At 43.6% G+C, this 16,520-nt stretch overlaps 1 protein-coding gene across 3 annotated transcripts in view; it reads left to right on the top strand.

Annotated features, from left to right (window-relative positions):
• The window catches only part of Shc3 (SHC adaptor protein 3), a 144,552-nt gene that overhangs the window by 123,229 nt on the left and 4,803 nt on the right, over positions 1 to 16,520 (top strand). For 2 of the 3 annotated variants that reach the window (XM_013110631.3, XM_021224921.2), the window contains one exon: positions 13,677 to 14,699. In XM_013110631.3, the coding sequence (XP_012966085.1) occupies positions 13,677 to 13,805 (129 nt within the window). In that variant the 3' untranslated portion in view covers positions 13,806 to 14,699. Of the gene's footprint in view, positions 1 to 13,676; positions 14,700 to 16,520 lie in introns of those variants that run through there. The other variant, XM_005066307.4, reaches the window with a different exon arrangement.

Raw genomic sequence — 16,520 nt, 5'->3', positions numbered from 1 at the left:
GCAGTGACTATGAAGGTTTTTTTTCTTTTAAGCATACACCTTCTCTGAGAAAACACATATTATGTGTTTGTGGTTTTTAGAAGTTTGCAAACTTAATGTGTATATGTACATAGTGTGGATACATTCAGCTGTGAGTGTGGGCATATCCTTAGCAGTATGTGTAGAGGTCAGAGGTCAACCTCAGGTGCCAGTCCTCACCTTCCACTTTGCCTGAGAAGGGCCACGCATTGTTTCCCTCTGTGGCCACCGAGCTAGCTGGCCCATGGGCTTCCAGGGGTCCCCTTGCCTCCTCCACATCCCATCTTGTCTTAGGGACACTAGGTGGGGTTCCAGGTGTGTGCAGCATCTCTGGGTTAAAGTGGGTGCTGGGGATCAAACTCAGGTCCCCATGCTTGCACAGCACCTGCTGAGCCATCAATCCAGCTCCAAAGATGTATTTTGAGAGGGGATTGTTTCCTGCTAGGCTATCCAGTGTCTGTCTGTCATGCACACACTCTGAGAGCCACTTACTAAGTTCTCTGGAGGAGGTAGGTGCCTGTGCTGTCACAGACCCTCAGGCATGGTTTTCTCTGTACAAGGGACAGTATCTATGGGACAGGTGGCAGGAATGGGAGGAAATCTGTACATCTACATTCACTGAAGTTTATGTTTGCTTCCCAGTTAACAGCTGGGGGGGGGGACGCTCCTTCCTGCTCATTCTTTATAGAGTTTGTGTGCCTCTGCTGATCTGTGGGGTGACATCAAGGGGACGTTTGTCATCTGGTTCTCACTTCTTTAGGTACACGCCACTAGTGGGTGACCAGGCATCTCTTACAAGTTTGATCTCTCAGCTAACCTGTGGTTGATCTTGACTTTCTTCCTGGGCTTTTTTCTTGTTTTGTTTTGTTTTTCAGGCATGGAATTTAAATGTATTCTTTTTACTTTTTTTTTTCCTATCTGTCAGTTCGGTCTGTGATTTTTTTTTTATAAGTGTCTTTCTTCAGAACGACTAAGCTGGATCCATTTTTCACCACTTAAAGTCATGGTTTTGAGTTTTCTACTTTTGTTTGCTCACAAATCACAAACACACTATATTTTTATACTTGCTTCTTTTCATACCACAGTTTTATATGTCACAATTATTTAAGTCTTCTCTGGAGGGACTCTTAAATGCAGTAAGGAGTTGAGAACTAATATCTTTAAGTCACTGAAACAAGTGAGCTCATTTCCATGTAACTGTTCATTAAATGTTTCATGCTGTCTGTGCCATACTGAGCTTCCTCCAATGACATGCATGCTCTCTGTTTTGGACTCTATTTCTGGGCCGCAGTTGTGTTCAGACCGACTGTGCACTCATCCATGGGTTTTAATCGTGATGACTTTGAAGCTGTCCTAACACCTGGCGCTGTGATTTCTGCTTATTTCATTTATATAAGTCATCTCTTCTATTCTCAGGCATGTATCTTTTCTGGTTTGTATTTTATTTTATAAATGATACAGCAATTTGTTAGTAGCATGTCCTTTTATTATGTTTACTTATCACGTGTGTTTGTACTATGTGGGTGTCAGGAGTGTTAACCTGCTCATCTGATCTCGATTTAATTTGGTGGGTGGTGTACATCAAGAAAATTATGTTTCTTTTAGACTTTCCAATCTGTTAGAGTACAGGTTTGAAAGTGTGTCCTGATGATGCTCTGGACCTCCTCGGTGCCTGTGGCTATGTCTCCCCTTTTACCTCTAATTGGTTGATCTTCTCCCTCTTCCTTTTAGATAATTATGCTAAGGGTTTGTCAATCTTATATTTTTCTCAAAGAGCCAATTCTTCGTTTCCTTGATTGTTTGTATTGTTCTCTTGGTCTCTGTTCTATTGATTGCAGTCCTCAGTTTGATCATTTCCTGCCATCTACTCCTTTGGGACATTATTTCTTCTTTTTGCTCTAGACCTTTCAGTTGTGATGTTAAATTACTGATATGAGATCTTTCCACTTAGTGCTATGAACCACCTTCATTGTGTCCTTAAGTCTGTATCTGTTGTCTTTTCATTTTTACTCAATTCTAAAAAGGTTTTAATTTCTTCTCAAGATCTGACTTGACCAATTTTTCATTCAGTAGTGAGTTGTTTAGTTTCCATGGATTTGTAAGCTTTCTGTTGTTTCTTACGTCCAGCTTTAATCTGTCAGGGTCACATAGGATACAGGTTGTCATTTCAATTTTTTTTGTATCTGTGGAAGCTGCTCTGTATCTGAATATGTGGTCAGTTTTGGAGAAAGTTCCATGAGGTGCCAAGAATATATATATATATATATATTGTCTTTAGATGAAATTATCTATAAATATGTTAGGTCCATTTGATTTATGACTTCATTTAGTTCCATTATTTCTCTGTTTAGTTTTTGTCTAGATGACCTGTCTACTGCCAATAGTGGGGTATTGAAGTCACCCACTATAACCATGTGTGGGTCAATAATATGCGATTTTAGCTCTAGTAGTATTTCTTTTGTTTGTTTGTTTCTTTTTTTGTTTCTTTCTTTCTTTTTTCGAGACAGAGTTTCTCTGTATTGTTTTGGAGGCTATCCTGGAACTGGCTCTATAGACCAGACTGACCTCAAACTCATAGAGATCCGCTGCCTCTGCCTCCCCAGTGCTGGGATTAAAGGCGTGCGCCACCAACTCCCGGCAGTAGTATTTCTTTTAAGAACACGGCTGCCCTTGTATTTGGTGCATAAATGTCTAGAATTACAATATACTCTTGGAGGATTTTTCGTTTGATGAGTATTAAGACTTCCTCCTCCCTGTTTGTTTAAACTAGTTTTGGTTTGAAATCTATTTTGTCAAATATTGAAATGGCTACCTCAGCTTGTTTCTTTGGTCTGAGGTGATGTCTATCCTTGATGGTAAGGTATGCTTCATAGGGTTTCTATTGCTCTGAAGAGACCCCATGACCATGGAAACTCTTACAAAGGAAAGCATTTAACTGGGACTGGCTTACAATTTTACAGGTTTAATCCATTATTATCATGGTGGCAAACATGGCAGTGTACAGACAGACATAGTGCTGGAGAAAGAGATGAGATATGAATTTGCAGGCAGCAGAGAGAGAATGGGCTTTACTTGAGCATCTGAGACCTCAAAGTCTGCTCGTAGTGACACACTTCCTCCAACAAAGTCACACCCACTCCAACAAGGCCATACCTCCAAATGGTGCCATCCTCTGTGGGTCTATGGGGGCCATTTTTTTAAACAACCACAGTATATTTTTTGGATGCAGCAGAAGGATGGACTTACCTGTTAGTCTGTATCTTTTTATTGGAGTATTGAGACCATTGATGTTGAGAGTTATCAATGAGTACTGTTTATTGATTCCTGTTACTGTATTTTGGTTTGGGCTTTCCCTCTCTTTTGATTTGCTAGTTTGTGATTATTTATTCCTTGTGTTTTCTTGGATGTGCTTGAAGTTTTCTTTTTTGCCATTTGTAGAGATGGATTTCTAGATAGATACTACTTAAATAGAATGTCTTTCTTTCTCCATCTATTATGAGTGAAAATTAGTCTGCACTGGCATTTGTGGTCTCTGGTAGTCTGTAGTATCTATCCAGGCCCTTCTGACTTTTAGAATCTCCATTGAAATGTTGGGTGTCATTCTTATAGGTCTGCCTTTGCCTTCACAGCTTTTAACATTCTTTCTTTGTTCTGTACATTTGGTGTTTTGATTATTGTGTGTTATGGGGAGCTTGTTTTCTGGTCCAGTCTGTTTGGTGTTCAATATTCTTCTTGTACTTTCATAGGCACATCAGGTTACAGAAATTTTCTTAAATGATTTTGTTGAAAATTTTCTGTGCCTTTGGCCTGGGTTTTATTCCACTGTTTGTGTTTTCATAGATTTCATTAATGGATTTATCCATATCCAGTTTAAATTCCTCAAGTGTGTTCATGGTGATGTTGAAGTCCTTGTCTTGTTTCATTTCTCAGGGCCAACTGTGGTAGGGTGGCTTAGCTCTTGTGGAGACATATTGTCCTGGCTGTCATTGATTGTGTCTTTTTTCTGGTGTCTAGGCATCAGGGTTTGGGTTGATCATAATTCTAGGTGCTGATATCTAGTCTTGTTTTTGTTGAGTGGCCTTTCTTGTCCTTGGTTTCTGTTGCCCTTTCTAGACCTTAGGAGACTGTGGTGGCTGTGTTGCTTAGTAGGGAATACTTCTGAGTCCTTACCAGGTGTGACCACTGGTGATCTCAGGTAGAACTTGTTTCTAAGTATTGGGAGCTGACACACAGGAGCAGTGATGGGCTAGAAGTGAAGTTGGGTCTGCCACATGATCTGTGGAGTCCACAGGGTGTGGAAACAGAAAGGGAAGACAGGATCCTGCAGGTGACCTGCCACAGGGCTGGGCGTGAGACTAGGGAATTGGAATTGTATGATACAAAGGAGAGTAAAGATTGTCTTCATGATTCCCTGGTCATCTTGGCCAGTGGGGATGAGGGGGGGGGAGAGAGAGACAGAGAGAGAGAGAGGGAGGGGGAGAGAGAGAGAGGGAGAGAGACAGAGACAGAGAGAGACAGAGATAGAGAGAGGGAGGGGGAGAGAGAAGGAAAGACAGAGACAGAGAGAGACAGAGAGACAGAGACAGAGACAGAGAGAGAGACAGAGAGACAGAGAGAGAGACTGCCTTGGGTGTTGTCCAGTGAAATAAAGGGATTGGGTAAGGAAGGGAGGCTTTTGGAGAGGATTGGCTTAGTCCCCTGGGAGTGGGAGAGGAGAGGAGAGGAGAGGAAGGAGAGGGCACATCAGGTGGTCTACTACCAAGCTGGGTTTAAGACTGGGGAACTGGAATTTGAGGATGAGAATGAAAGTCAGTCTCACCTACCTGATTCCCTGGCTAGCATGGACAGAGGGTTTCCATGGAGAGGGTCCATGCAATTGCTTTTATTGTGTGCAAAATTGAAGTTTATCAAATGCTTCTTCAGCATGTTTTGCTATAAAAATGTGATTATTTTTTCTTAAGCCCATAAACATGGGTAGAATGTTCAGATTCTGTGAGCCTGCCAAACCCTACTTTTCTGGTTTGGGAGCATCTGTTCTTTGGAAAATTTGAAGACTGTTCATAAATCAATAGGACTTCAACAAGTATATACCCATCTGGTTTAGGTATCAAGGTGACGTGTTCATATTCACCTCTTAGTATGAGGGAGGCTTCTCCAGGTAAGAGATGGCATGATAGAGAACCCTCCCCTAACTGCTAATTCAAATGTAACTCCATGGATAATCTCTCTTTATTCTGATTTACTTTTCCTTTAATATACACCACAAAATGCGTACTTATTTGTTAGTTTGTTCCCACTAGGTTATAATTTATATGTGAATAGCTTTTTCGTTCTTGTATTAGCCCTGAAGGACTTGGCACAGTGTCTGATATACAGTAGGCATCCATAAAGTAGGTAGTCAATAGATACTGGGTGGATACTTGATCCTGCATGGCTTTTACAGATTATGAGCTGAGAGTCCAAGAAATTTGAGGACCAGGGTATGTGTATGTGTGTTGCGGAGGTGCCACGGGTCCTCTGCAAACTCCAGGGCCTGTAGAACAACAATCCATAAGAGGCAAGAAGGAAATGCAGTTCAACACAAAACAATGCTCAAGTCCAGGGAGTCTGACTGAGGCAAACAAAATTAGCCTGTGGAAGTCAGGATTGGCCTGGCCCTACAGATAACTCAGAAATTAAATAGGATATTGTAAAGGACAAGTGACATCTCCCATAAGGATGGGTTTTATTGAATGGGAAACAATGCTTAAGATCTAGAAGGGGCATGCCTGGGATAAACAAGCATGTCTGGGGCATTTGGGTGAGATGTGGCTCTACACATAGCAAAGATCCCCAGGTTACAAACTCTATCCATCCCCACATTTTCAGGTGGGAAACAGGTAAACATGTCCTTTCTTTGGTTTCATTGGTGCTTATCTGTCAGCATGAAGACCTCGTGCCCTCTACAGGTGTGTGAGTGTGCATACATGACACTGCTAATATTGAACTGTGGTGAAGTTTTACAGGTGTAGAGCCACAAGCAAGATTAGCTAAATAGAAGCATTCCAGGGTTCTTCCTTCCGTCACAGGCCTTGCAGCAAATAAGTTGTTGTTAACAAAAAGAAAACAGCAGAGAAAAACCCTCAAGAATTCTGTGAGAATATAAATATTTCACTTGAAAAAAAACTGGTATTTAAAAAACATGAAACATTAAAAAATTCTAGCTGAGTTTGTCATCACAAAGAAGAAAGATGATAAAATGTGTTTGCTAAGTCTTTACACCCCCAAAGACTTTTAAAAGGCATGTCCTGTGTGTTGACATTCACAGGCAAGAACGGAGAGTAATGGATCAATGACCTCACACTTGTGCTCTGCTCTCTGCTTCTACTCTTACACAATCCAGAGTTCCCGGCTTAGGGAACAGTGCTGCCCACAGTGGGTGGGTCCACACACATCAATGATCATAGTCAAGATAATCACCTAAAGACATGCCCACAGGCATTTTCCCAGGTGACTGTGGATTGTGTCAGGTTAACAGCTGACACCAATCATTTCACCCTACTAACAATATTTTACAAGCCAGTATCAAGGTGTGCAGAAAATGGAATTGTGATAAGGTTTTATCGGGAGCTGATTCCCAAGGCTGTGCTATCATATAGTTTTAATTCCAGAGCGAAATCCGCAGGACCATCAAGAACGCTTGTTAAGTCATACCCACTGATGACTATTCTTTTGGGGGGCTTTTAGCTGGATCTGATTATCCAGCTTAATTGATCCTACAGAGGACAGCTTTAGCTGGAAAGGAGATGGAAATGAAAGACTTAATTAAAAATGTAAAGTTGCCTCCTCGCTTCGAGGACACTGAAATAGACGCGGAACACGTTCTCTTCAATATTTATTCATCTGATTTTCATGGTAATTGGCTGGTCCCTGACTATAAAAGGGGAAGCTTTGGCAAGTTAGATTACTCAGAGAAAGAAGGATGCAAAAAAAAAAAAAAAAGGTCTGAGTCTAAATTTATCCGGCGTCTAGCAGCCTCTGAGCTCTCTCGCTGTGCACTGAGGTCACTGGGAAGCCAGAGGAGGCCACCCAAAGCAGTCCCGAGCCTCTGTGGTGGGGGGTTGAAGAAAGGGACTCTAAAATAGCAGGGAAGAGAGTTGGTGACAGAGGCTGTGGGCAGGACCTCAGAGATGGATCTTTCAGCACCTGAATCATTCTGTCAGCCCACCTGTGTCTAGAATTAACCCCCGAGTCACTTCACTCATGGTTGATTCATCCTTTTGGCCAAGCAGGGCCAGCAAGGTGGGGTGGACGCCATGCTTCCCTTAGGAGAAACCGTTATTGCTGAAGTGTCCAGGTCCTCTGTAGGCTGGACTCATGGAGCCTCTGGCATGTCTCGGAGCACACACATTAGGGCTCTTACTAAATCGCTCTACAGTGGCATCACTTCCACAGCCACTCTGGCTTTCTGTTTCTCCACGTGTTCTCCGACACCTGTACTGGATCGCCTGTGTGATCTCGTCCCTGCTGCCCGAGCTTCGAGAACCCAGCTGACATGAGACCCCAGTTGTCTTTATTTTGTATTGATTTTCCAGGAAGGAAAAGAATAGGAATTAAGAAAAGGGAGAAGTATTTTAAATATTTTGTAGCATATTCCCATTTGACCCCTTGCTTATAAACACCACCAGAGTGTATCTCCACTGTTAAGAACATTAAAAGGGAACTTTCTGGAAAGCTACAAGAGTAAAAATTTACCTTTCCCTCAGGTTTCTGCTTCTTCAGAGCATTTCCTAAGCTTATCAACATTATCTCTCTGTGGCATGCAAGCATGTGTTTATGCACTTTTACAAATTCTATATCTAATTTCTTAAAAGAGTTGTTATCCCTGAATTATTTTTCACAGTTTGCTTTAATGGATGTAGTAATTCTTTTTTTATGTTATGGATATGAGTTGAATTTTTTTGTGGCTTCTGATTTATCTTCTGAGGTTGGAATTGGTCTGTGCTCTTTGTGATGTGGTGTTTTTTTGGGTGTGCTCATAGTGGTATCTAGGAACAGGATGCTGTGTTGGATGGTGTAATGAGCATTCTTCCCACCAGCCTCATCCCAGAGCCGCGTGAACCCCAAATAACACACAGAGACTCTATTAGTTACAATGCTGTTGGCCAACGTCCAGGGCTTCTCATTGGCTAGTTCTGTCTTAAGTATTACCCTTAACTACACATAAGGTCTTATGTCATGTGTCCTCTCTTCCCAGGATCACATGGCAGCTACTACCCTTTACTACATTTCCCAGAATCCTCCTTGACTCCTAGTCCCACCTATCTTGCTTCCCTATTGGTCGACAGTGCTTTCTTTATCAACCAATAAGACAAACACATACACAGAAGACCTTCCCCCATCAGGCTGGTGTCCTTGTGATGTCTCAGTTCTCTTTCCCTGTGTCTGTCCCTGACAAGGGGGATGTGTGACACACACATCTGATGCCTGAGAGGACAGAAGCACATGGAGTAGGGTGTCTGACACACAGAAGGGGAAGAGCTTCGGGATTTCAGCGCCTCTCAGAAGTTCCTTGTCTGGGGACACTGTTGTTCTCTATAGACACTGTGCTTCATTTCATCAGATACTTAACTTCTTCTCTGAAGGTATAAGCAAACAAAGATGAATGGGTAGGAATTGGAGCTATGTGTTCTATGTCTACTGCCCAACTGTCATTTCCCCTGTTACTAGCAATGAAAGGGTTGCTAGATCTAGAAGGAATGGACTGAAGGTCAGTAGAGGTCTCCATGCAGACCAGAGAAGGTTCTGAGGCTCTGGGTTGAGTTTGCTCCCTTGACAACAATTCCCACCATACTGGGAAAGTCGCGAACATCTGCTGCTGTGAGGCCCAGGCAGGAATGGCCTCTGCACTCAGCCATCTATCACTGGGACATGCCAGCAAGCCACAAGGAAAGCTGTAAGAAGGCCATGGTTGCCTGGAACCCCGTGCCCCTACCATGTATCCCAGGCAAACACAGTGTTGGGCATTTTCTTCCCAGCTTCTGGCCTCCACCGCACTGTCAGGTGCCTGGTCACCATTAGGCAAGTTCCTGCCTGGGTACTCCTTTGGAGGCCCAGTTCCGGCTAGACTGCATGTCATCCTTGCTGTGGGTGGCAAGGACTGGTCCCTCTGTGTGACACAATGGCCTGTGGAGTGTAGTCTTCCTTGCCAGCCGCCTAGGTCCTGCCACTGTTACAGTCCCCAGATAACACACAGGGCACTGTATTAATTTTGAAGCTGTTGGCCATTTGCTTGTTTCTTACTGGCTAGCTCTGACTTAAGTATTAACCCATAATTGTTAATCTAAGTATTTCTCTTACCGGAGAAAGGTTCTGGACCTCTTATTCCTCTGGTGGTTACATCGTGTCTAACTCTACCTCTCTTTCCCAGAATCTTCCTTGACTCCTAGTCCCACCTATCTTGCTTCCCTATTGGTCAACAGGGCTTTATTTATCAACCAATAAGAGACAGATTTACAGAATGACATCTCCCATCAATGGCCTAAGACTTTAGCTCAGTTTTCTGGGTGATGGCTCTCACTGGAACTATGCTTATATCACCATAGAGAAATGCAGAAAGGAAGGTGTCACCCACCGTGATTGTGTAAGTCACCTCTGGCCCTGGACTAGTGTGATTTCCCTGTCAAATGAAGGTCCTGGGTAGGAAGGATCATTTAGCCATCTTTCTTTGGGAAAACCATGGAGCCCCTGGCATGCTATGGGCATTCCTGTCTCTGCTTCATCCTGGGCTGCACATTGTGGCATTCATGGAGAGTTCTGAGTGACATAGCTGTCCAGGAACAAAGTCTTTCCAGGCACCACACCATGTTGAAGGAACCTTCCCCCTAGAAAATTTCAAGTTCCCTAACATTGTGTACTTATGGCCACAAGGGGGCGATAAAGGCACAGGTTCTACCTTATGGATTCTGGAGGTGCCTCACTTGGGAGGGGTTTTTTTTTTTTTTTTTTTGACAGGGTTTCTCTGTATTGTTTTGGAGGCTGTTGGTCCAGCCCGGCCTCGAACTCACAGAGATCCGCCTGCCTCTGCCTCCCGAGTGCTGGGATTAAAGGCGTGCGCCACCACCGCCTGGCACTTGGGAGGGTTTTTTAGACAGACTGGCATCCTGCCTTAACTCTTCTCTGGGAGAGCCTGACTACAGGGAGAGGCCACTTCCTCTTCTCCAGTTGGACTCTGAGCTTGTGGAATTTCACAAAGGTAGAGGTACAGTTGTGTTCCCTGTGGGCTTCCTTGTGTGTGGATCTGATACTATCTTTGATGACGGAGGGTGTGGTGGGGAACAGCTTGGGAGACACTGTGGGCAGTGGTCTTGGCTTCCCCACTGTTCACAGAAGACAGAAAGTTTCTCTGTGGTTTCTTCTGCCACTGGTCGGATGGCACTCCAATCCCAGAGGTCTCACAGAGACAGGATGCTTTCTAAGGTCTTCTGGGCTCCTATAGGTAGGGTAAGGATTGTACCCTAAGCCCAGAGGACTCACAGACACAGGGCTCCCACAGATGGGGTAAGGCCTGCAGTAGGGTTTTATGGGGAGTGGAGAATGAAGACAGTTATCTTCTTGGGATGAGAGATTGGTATTGTCTCCAGTCACAGAACCCCTGAGACACCATTTCAATGTGGGACTGCCTATGACAGGATCTTCTATGGCTAGCTGTGATTTCAGAGAAAACTGTCTGTACATACAATCTTCTTGCCATTATCCCCAGATAGCAGGAGAGCAACAGTGCCCATGGTGTTATAAATGTCAAGGAGAAGAGCAGGTTTCATAGAAAAGAGAAGCTGAGGTAGGATTCCCATTTGTTAGGAGAGAGACCATCGGTCCAGATGCAGAGGGATGAGGTCCTGAAGATAGAGAGAGTCTCCAAAACCCCTAAGGGAGCTGCATCAAAAGACAAGTTACCACACAGAGCATGAAGGATTCCTGAAGGGAGGACCCTTAATTCCCAAGAACAATGGGGGTCTCAGTGTGGGGTACAGAAGTAAGATCTATATCATGACCTAGTCTGGCCTAGTCTGCATGCCAGGCATGAGAAGGCAAGGAATCACTAAATAAAAATGAAACTATGATTCAAGGTCATCCATGGTCCAGAGATTGGGAACTGGACTTGCTCACTGTTGCAAGTGGAAGGGAGAGAAACGAATTCCTGTGAGAGTTGCAAGGTCACAGTTTTTATCACTTTCTGTCCCAGAGAGAGAATTATGGGGGCGGGGCAGCCTCTGGTCCCTGACCCAACAAGCGATCTGGGGATAGCTTTGAATCTATGGTGGAATGTGTGTATACTGTGCAAATGGTAAACCATTTTATATATAAAGGACTTGACCTTCCCTGGATTTTGATATCTGTAGTTTTCTTAGAGTTTCTATTGCTGTGTAGAGAATCATAACCACAGCATCTTATAAAGGAAAACATTTAATTGGAGCTGGCTTACAGTTCAGAGGTTTAGTCCATTATCATCATGGTGGGAAACACAGGATCATGCGTGCAGACATGGTGCTGGAAAAGGAATTGAATTTTCTATATCCTGATCCACAGCCAGCAGGAAGTAAACTGAGATACACTTCCTCCAGCAATGCCACACCTACTCCAACAAGGCCATCCCTCCTAATAGTGCTACTGCCTATCAGTCTGTGGGGGCCAATTACATTCACACTACCACAGTAGTGGATCTTGGAACCAATTTTCTTTAGACTCCAAGAGGCCACTGTATTTTCCATATCTATCTATCTATCTATCTATCTATCTATCTATCATCTTTTTCTGTATCTACTATCTACCTATTTATACATCATCTATCTGTCTATTATCTTTTTCTCTATCTACTATCTACCTATTTATATATCATCTATCTATCTATCTATCTACTTATCTACACATTGACTTGGTCACACTGAGTTTTCCTCCCACTCCTTTGGAAGGGAAGGCCTGTGAATCAGAAACTCCTTTTGTCATACAGAATTGAAGGTAGTAGAGTATCTTCTTTCTCCTAATGCTTTGCCTCTCTAAGGTTTCTTCATAACTGCCCTGGCCTCGAGCCATTCTCCTAGTAACCCCTTCTGAAGGGTCATCACCTGTTGGCTTCCTTTGGGAACTTACCGTTACTTTCTTTTATCTAACACTGCAGCTGTCTACATTTTTTTCCTGTATCGTCTTCTAAGAATTTCACGTTTTTTAAAAATACATTTGAATTAACGTTTAAATGGATATAAGATCTTTATTTTTTTCTCACATGGCTGTCCCAATCTGTTAGAAAGAAATACCATTTTCTTCAATGCATGACTTTACCTGTCATTAATATTTAGTTGTCATGATCTGGTGGGTCCATTGTAACTCCCTATTCTGTTCCATGAAGGTACTTGTCTGTCCCTCCACTAATATCCCATTGTCTTGATTACTGCAACCTTATAGTGAGTCCTGAAGCAATGACAGTTTTCCATATTTGTTTTTTTCTTTCAGAGTCCAGAATGCCAACAGTTAGACCATGGGACCAACCCTGTTCTTTTCTTTCAGTATTTTGCTGACTACCCTGCATCTTTCTCTTCTCCACATAAACTTTAGAAAAAAATATCGATATCAACAACTTAGTTTGCAAAGACTTAGAATGAAATTGTACAGAATCTAGAGACCTGGTTGGAAATGACTGAGATTGTGACCTATAGTTTGACTATCCATGAACATGGACTATCTTCTCTTTTCATTGAATTCTTTGTTTATTTTTCTTTTTTTAATTAGGCTTTTGTAGCTTTCTTTGATATAAATTATACATACTTTACTAAATTTATACCTAAATATTTCATTGAATACAAAAGTATTCAACTTTTTATGTTAATATAATTGATATTTTGTTTTAAATTTTGAATTTTATGTAGTTATTACCAGTATATAAGAAAGTGATTGACTTAAAACTTTTTTATGTACTTATTGCTATTAGGTGCGAGGTGTGTGTGTTGTATGCATATGTGTAAAAGGGAATGCATACTACGGTGTACATATGGAAGCCTGAGGACAGCTCTGTGGAGTTAATTCTCTTTTTCCGCTTTCACACGGGTTCTAGGGTTTGAACTCAGGTTGCCTTTACCCACCGAGCCATCTATTTACTTGAATTGTGTATTAGATCAAGAATAGTTTCCATTGTTGGTGTCTACATATCACAGTCATGCAGGAGTCTGTAAACAAAGGTGGCTTTGCTTTCCTTCCTAGACTGTATTTTACTGTATTTTCTTGTCTTCATTAGTTGGGACTTCTGTTGTCCCAGTGAAGTGAAGGAGAGAAGGGATGAGGTGGGCAGTGTCCACAGGGCAGAGGATTGAAATATTCAAAGATTGCCTGAGAGAAACAGATGGGTGAGACACACTAAACTGACTAGCTGCTGTCGTGACCAGCTGTTATCAGTGATCAGCTGCTGTCAGTGACTGGTTGTTATCAGTGATCAGCTGCTGTCGGTGACCAGGGTCTGTACAGAAACCATCTCTGAAGCATGGCCAGCCCTTGGGTTCAGGAAACCTGCTTCTTTCTCTCTTGCCTTCCCTGGGCAGAGTCAGATGGTTCAGAGAGCTCTGCCACAATGTGTTCTTTCTTTTCTTCATATGACATCTGCTCAACCTTGCCTTATTTCATCCTCACAGATCCGGACGAAGGACAGGGTCTTTGACAGCATCAGTCACCTCATCAACTACCATATTGAGAGCAGCCTGCCCATCGTCTCTGCCGGGAGTGAGCTTTGCCTCCAGCAACCAGTGGAAAGGAAACACTAAGCTGGTCCAGCACCCTCCCCATGCCTTGTGCCAGGTCAGGAGGACCTGGGCTCCACTACTCTCAGCCTATGGGAACTGGGGCAGCTGTCTGTGGGCTCATCACCTTACTCAAGAGTGCCCCCCAGGTTTCCTCCAAGTTCAAATTCATAAACACGCTCTACACATCTCAGATGCATATTAGAGGTGTATATACCCACACATCCTGTACAGATGGCCCCTATATTTATATTTTTTAAGACTAAGAAAGATGTGAGAATAATGCTCTATGCTGTGTGTTTTTAGTGAGAGGAAAATTTGACTGTAGCTGTTCAGACAAAAATTTTAATTCAGCTGACCTATTGGGAAATTTTGCTAGGAAGCTGTAACCTGTAGTTCTGTATAATAAGCACAATATGGGGGTGAACACAGCTCCAGGACAAACAGACTCGTGATAGACTATGGCAGTATGCTGCCTAAACATCTGCCCCTGCCCCTGCCCCTGCCTCTGCCCCTGCCCCTAGAACTCCGTGTGAGTGCTGGTTCTGGGCTGCAGTTCTGCTCACAGACAGAGGTGCCTCCTCTGACTGTGGCATACTGGGTGCTGCCTTCTGTGCCCCTGGATACGTGCCATGTGAGTGGGCTCTTTGTCACATGATGACCCACTGAAGCCCCACTCCAAAGCAGGTGGTACTCTGCCTCTTTCTGGGGGGTCATGTTTCAGGTCATGTTTGATTCATATTGTTTGGGTCATGGGGACCTATTACCTTTGACTCCCAGTTGTGTGTGTAGGGGGGGGTTGGGGGCATTCATTTGAGGACAAACACGGTACAAAATAAGACTTAAGATCTCTGATTGACAAACACTTCTTTTGTTTTCATCAGTGTAGTGATGGAATGAATGTCTGTGAAGGCAGGATATGGAAAGTGTTCCTGGTCTGTGTGTCCTTCATGCATAGAGACACACTGACACGACTGATCGTGTGACTTCAGACATACGGAACACACTGGGTGTTCATCGCAGGCAGTATGTAGAATGCTGGTGCAGTGGCCTCCTACTTACCTCTTGTATTCAGTAGAACAAAAAGCATGTGTAAGAGCCTTGCAAGGCAGGTACCACCAGCTTCTGCCCAGAATTGAGCCTTGGAGACACACCCACTGGCTGCTCCTCCCATGTCCATGCGTGCTCAGCGCTGTGCTCCAAAGTCTTTGGAACCGTCTGAAGTGAGGGATGGTGAGGCACCTCCCCTCCCCCTCCACATTTTCTCAGTAGCCCAAGTGAAAAGGGACCATGCTCATGGCCCTCTGTCTTGACCCTTTTCCTACCAGTTCAGAGGCTGACAGGCGATTTCATGTTCCAAAGTTGGCTATGCCTATGACTTACAAAACATTTGGACTGCGATCACTCTGTGACTTAACAAACACAGGCAGATGTTGCATTTGTTGGTTGGTACCTCCAAGACTGCAACCTGGACGCTGGTCCCCTTGAGATCCCATGTGTATGTGGCACCCCTGGCCAGTAGGATAGGAAGCATAGGACTCTGTACATTTTAGGGTTGGATGGTTATAAATTGGGTATTTAAGAGGTGTGTGTGTACAGAGAGAGAGAGAGAGAGAGAGAGAGAGAGAGAGAGAGAGAGAGAGAGAGAGAGAGACAAGTCTAGTGGTTAAGAACATTGGCTCTTCTAGAGGACTCAAGTTCAATTCTCAGCACCCACATGGCTGCTCACAATTGTCTGTAGCTCAAGTCCCATGGTATCTATCCTCTTCTGGCCTCCATGCGTACCAAGTAGGCACACAATGCACATACATACATGCAAGCAAAGCCACCCATATGTATAAAAGCAAATTAATATTTTAAAGGATTAGTTAAGAGGAAACATACATTAGGTAAATCAGGGTTCTGCATGGCTCTAACACTAAGTGCTCGAGCCCAGCTTCTGCTGTAGTGTGGTCAGTTAGGTGCTAACTGGTGAGTCTGGCCCACTGAATCCGAGTTGGCAGTAGAATGTTCTAGAATTAGAATTCTGGGGGACCTAGCCTTAACATCACTATCCTACTACTTACTGAATGCTGTTGGTGACAGACACTACATGGATGAAGCCCCGGAGATGAGAAGATATACTGGTAGCCCCTGGCTCAGACTCTTGCCCTGTGACCGCAGACATGGGCTGTGGGGTGCTCCTAAGAGTTACCCTGCATTTTGCTTCTCAGGAGACTATGCCTTGTGCACACACATGCAGGTTCTGTTGCTCCTATGTGAATGCATGCTACAAAAAATGTATATAAATACCGTTTCCCCCCATTCTCAAATGCTCCACTTTGCAAGGCTAAAATGCCTAAGTTCAAGTCACCAGGAAAGTGTTGCAGTCTGTGGGCACCTCAGCATTTGCCCAACTTTATTTCCCTCTCCAGGGAAGTTAAAAAGCAGAACTCAGAGGTTACAGTTGTCTCCTGTGAAGCCAGTGTTGAGTTTGAGGGTGGTAGAACTCAGTTTAGAACATTTAAAGTATCGGGGCCAATGTGTTTCTTTTCAATTTTAATTCTAAATGTGGAATTTTGATCTCAGATTACAGGACTGGAAATTTCAGACACAAGGCAGAGTGTAGAGGTTGTGCATGGCAGCCCTGCTCTGACTTGTGTTTCCTGTAAAGCAAGTCAAAGGTCACACTGGTTTATCATTTCCTTCTGCAAACACTGTGTGTGTGATGGGACACTGCCTGGGGCATCACTTACACAC

This window comes from Mesocricetus auratus, unplaced genomic scaffold (genome assembly GCF_017639785.1).
Source record: "Mesocricetus auratus isolate SY011 unplaced genomic scaffold, BCM_Maur_2.0 Super-Scaffold_100013, whole genome shotgun sequence".
Taxonomy (NCBI): domain Eukaryota; kingdom Metazoa; phylum Chordata; class Mammalia; order Rodentia; family Cricetidae; genus Mesocricetus; species Mesocricetus auratus.
The sequence above is the reverse complement of the archived record's forward strand: the minus strand, read 5'-3'. Positions and strand labels throughout refer to the sequence as shown.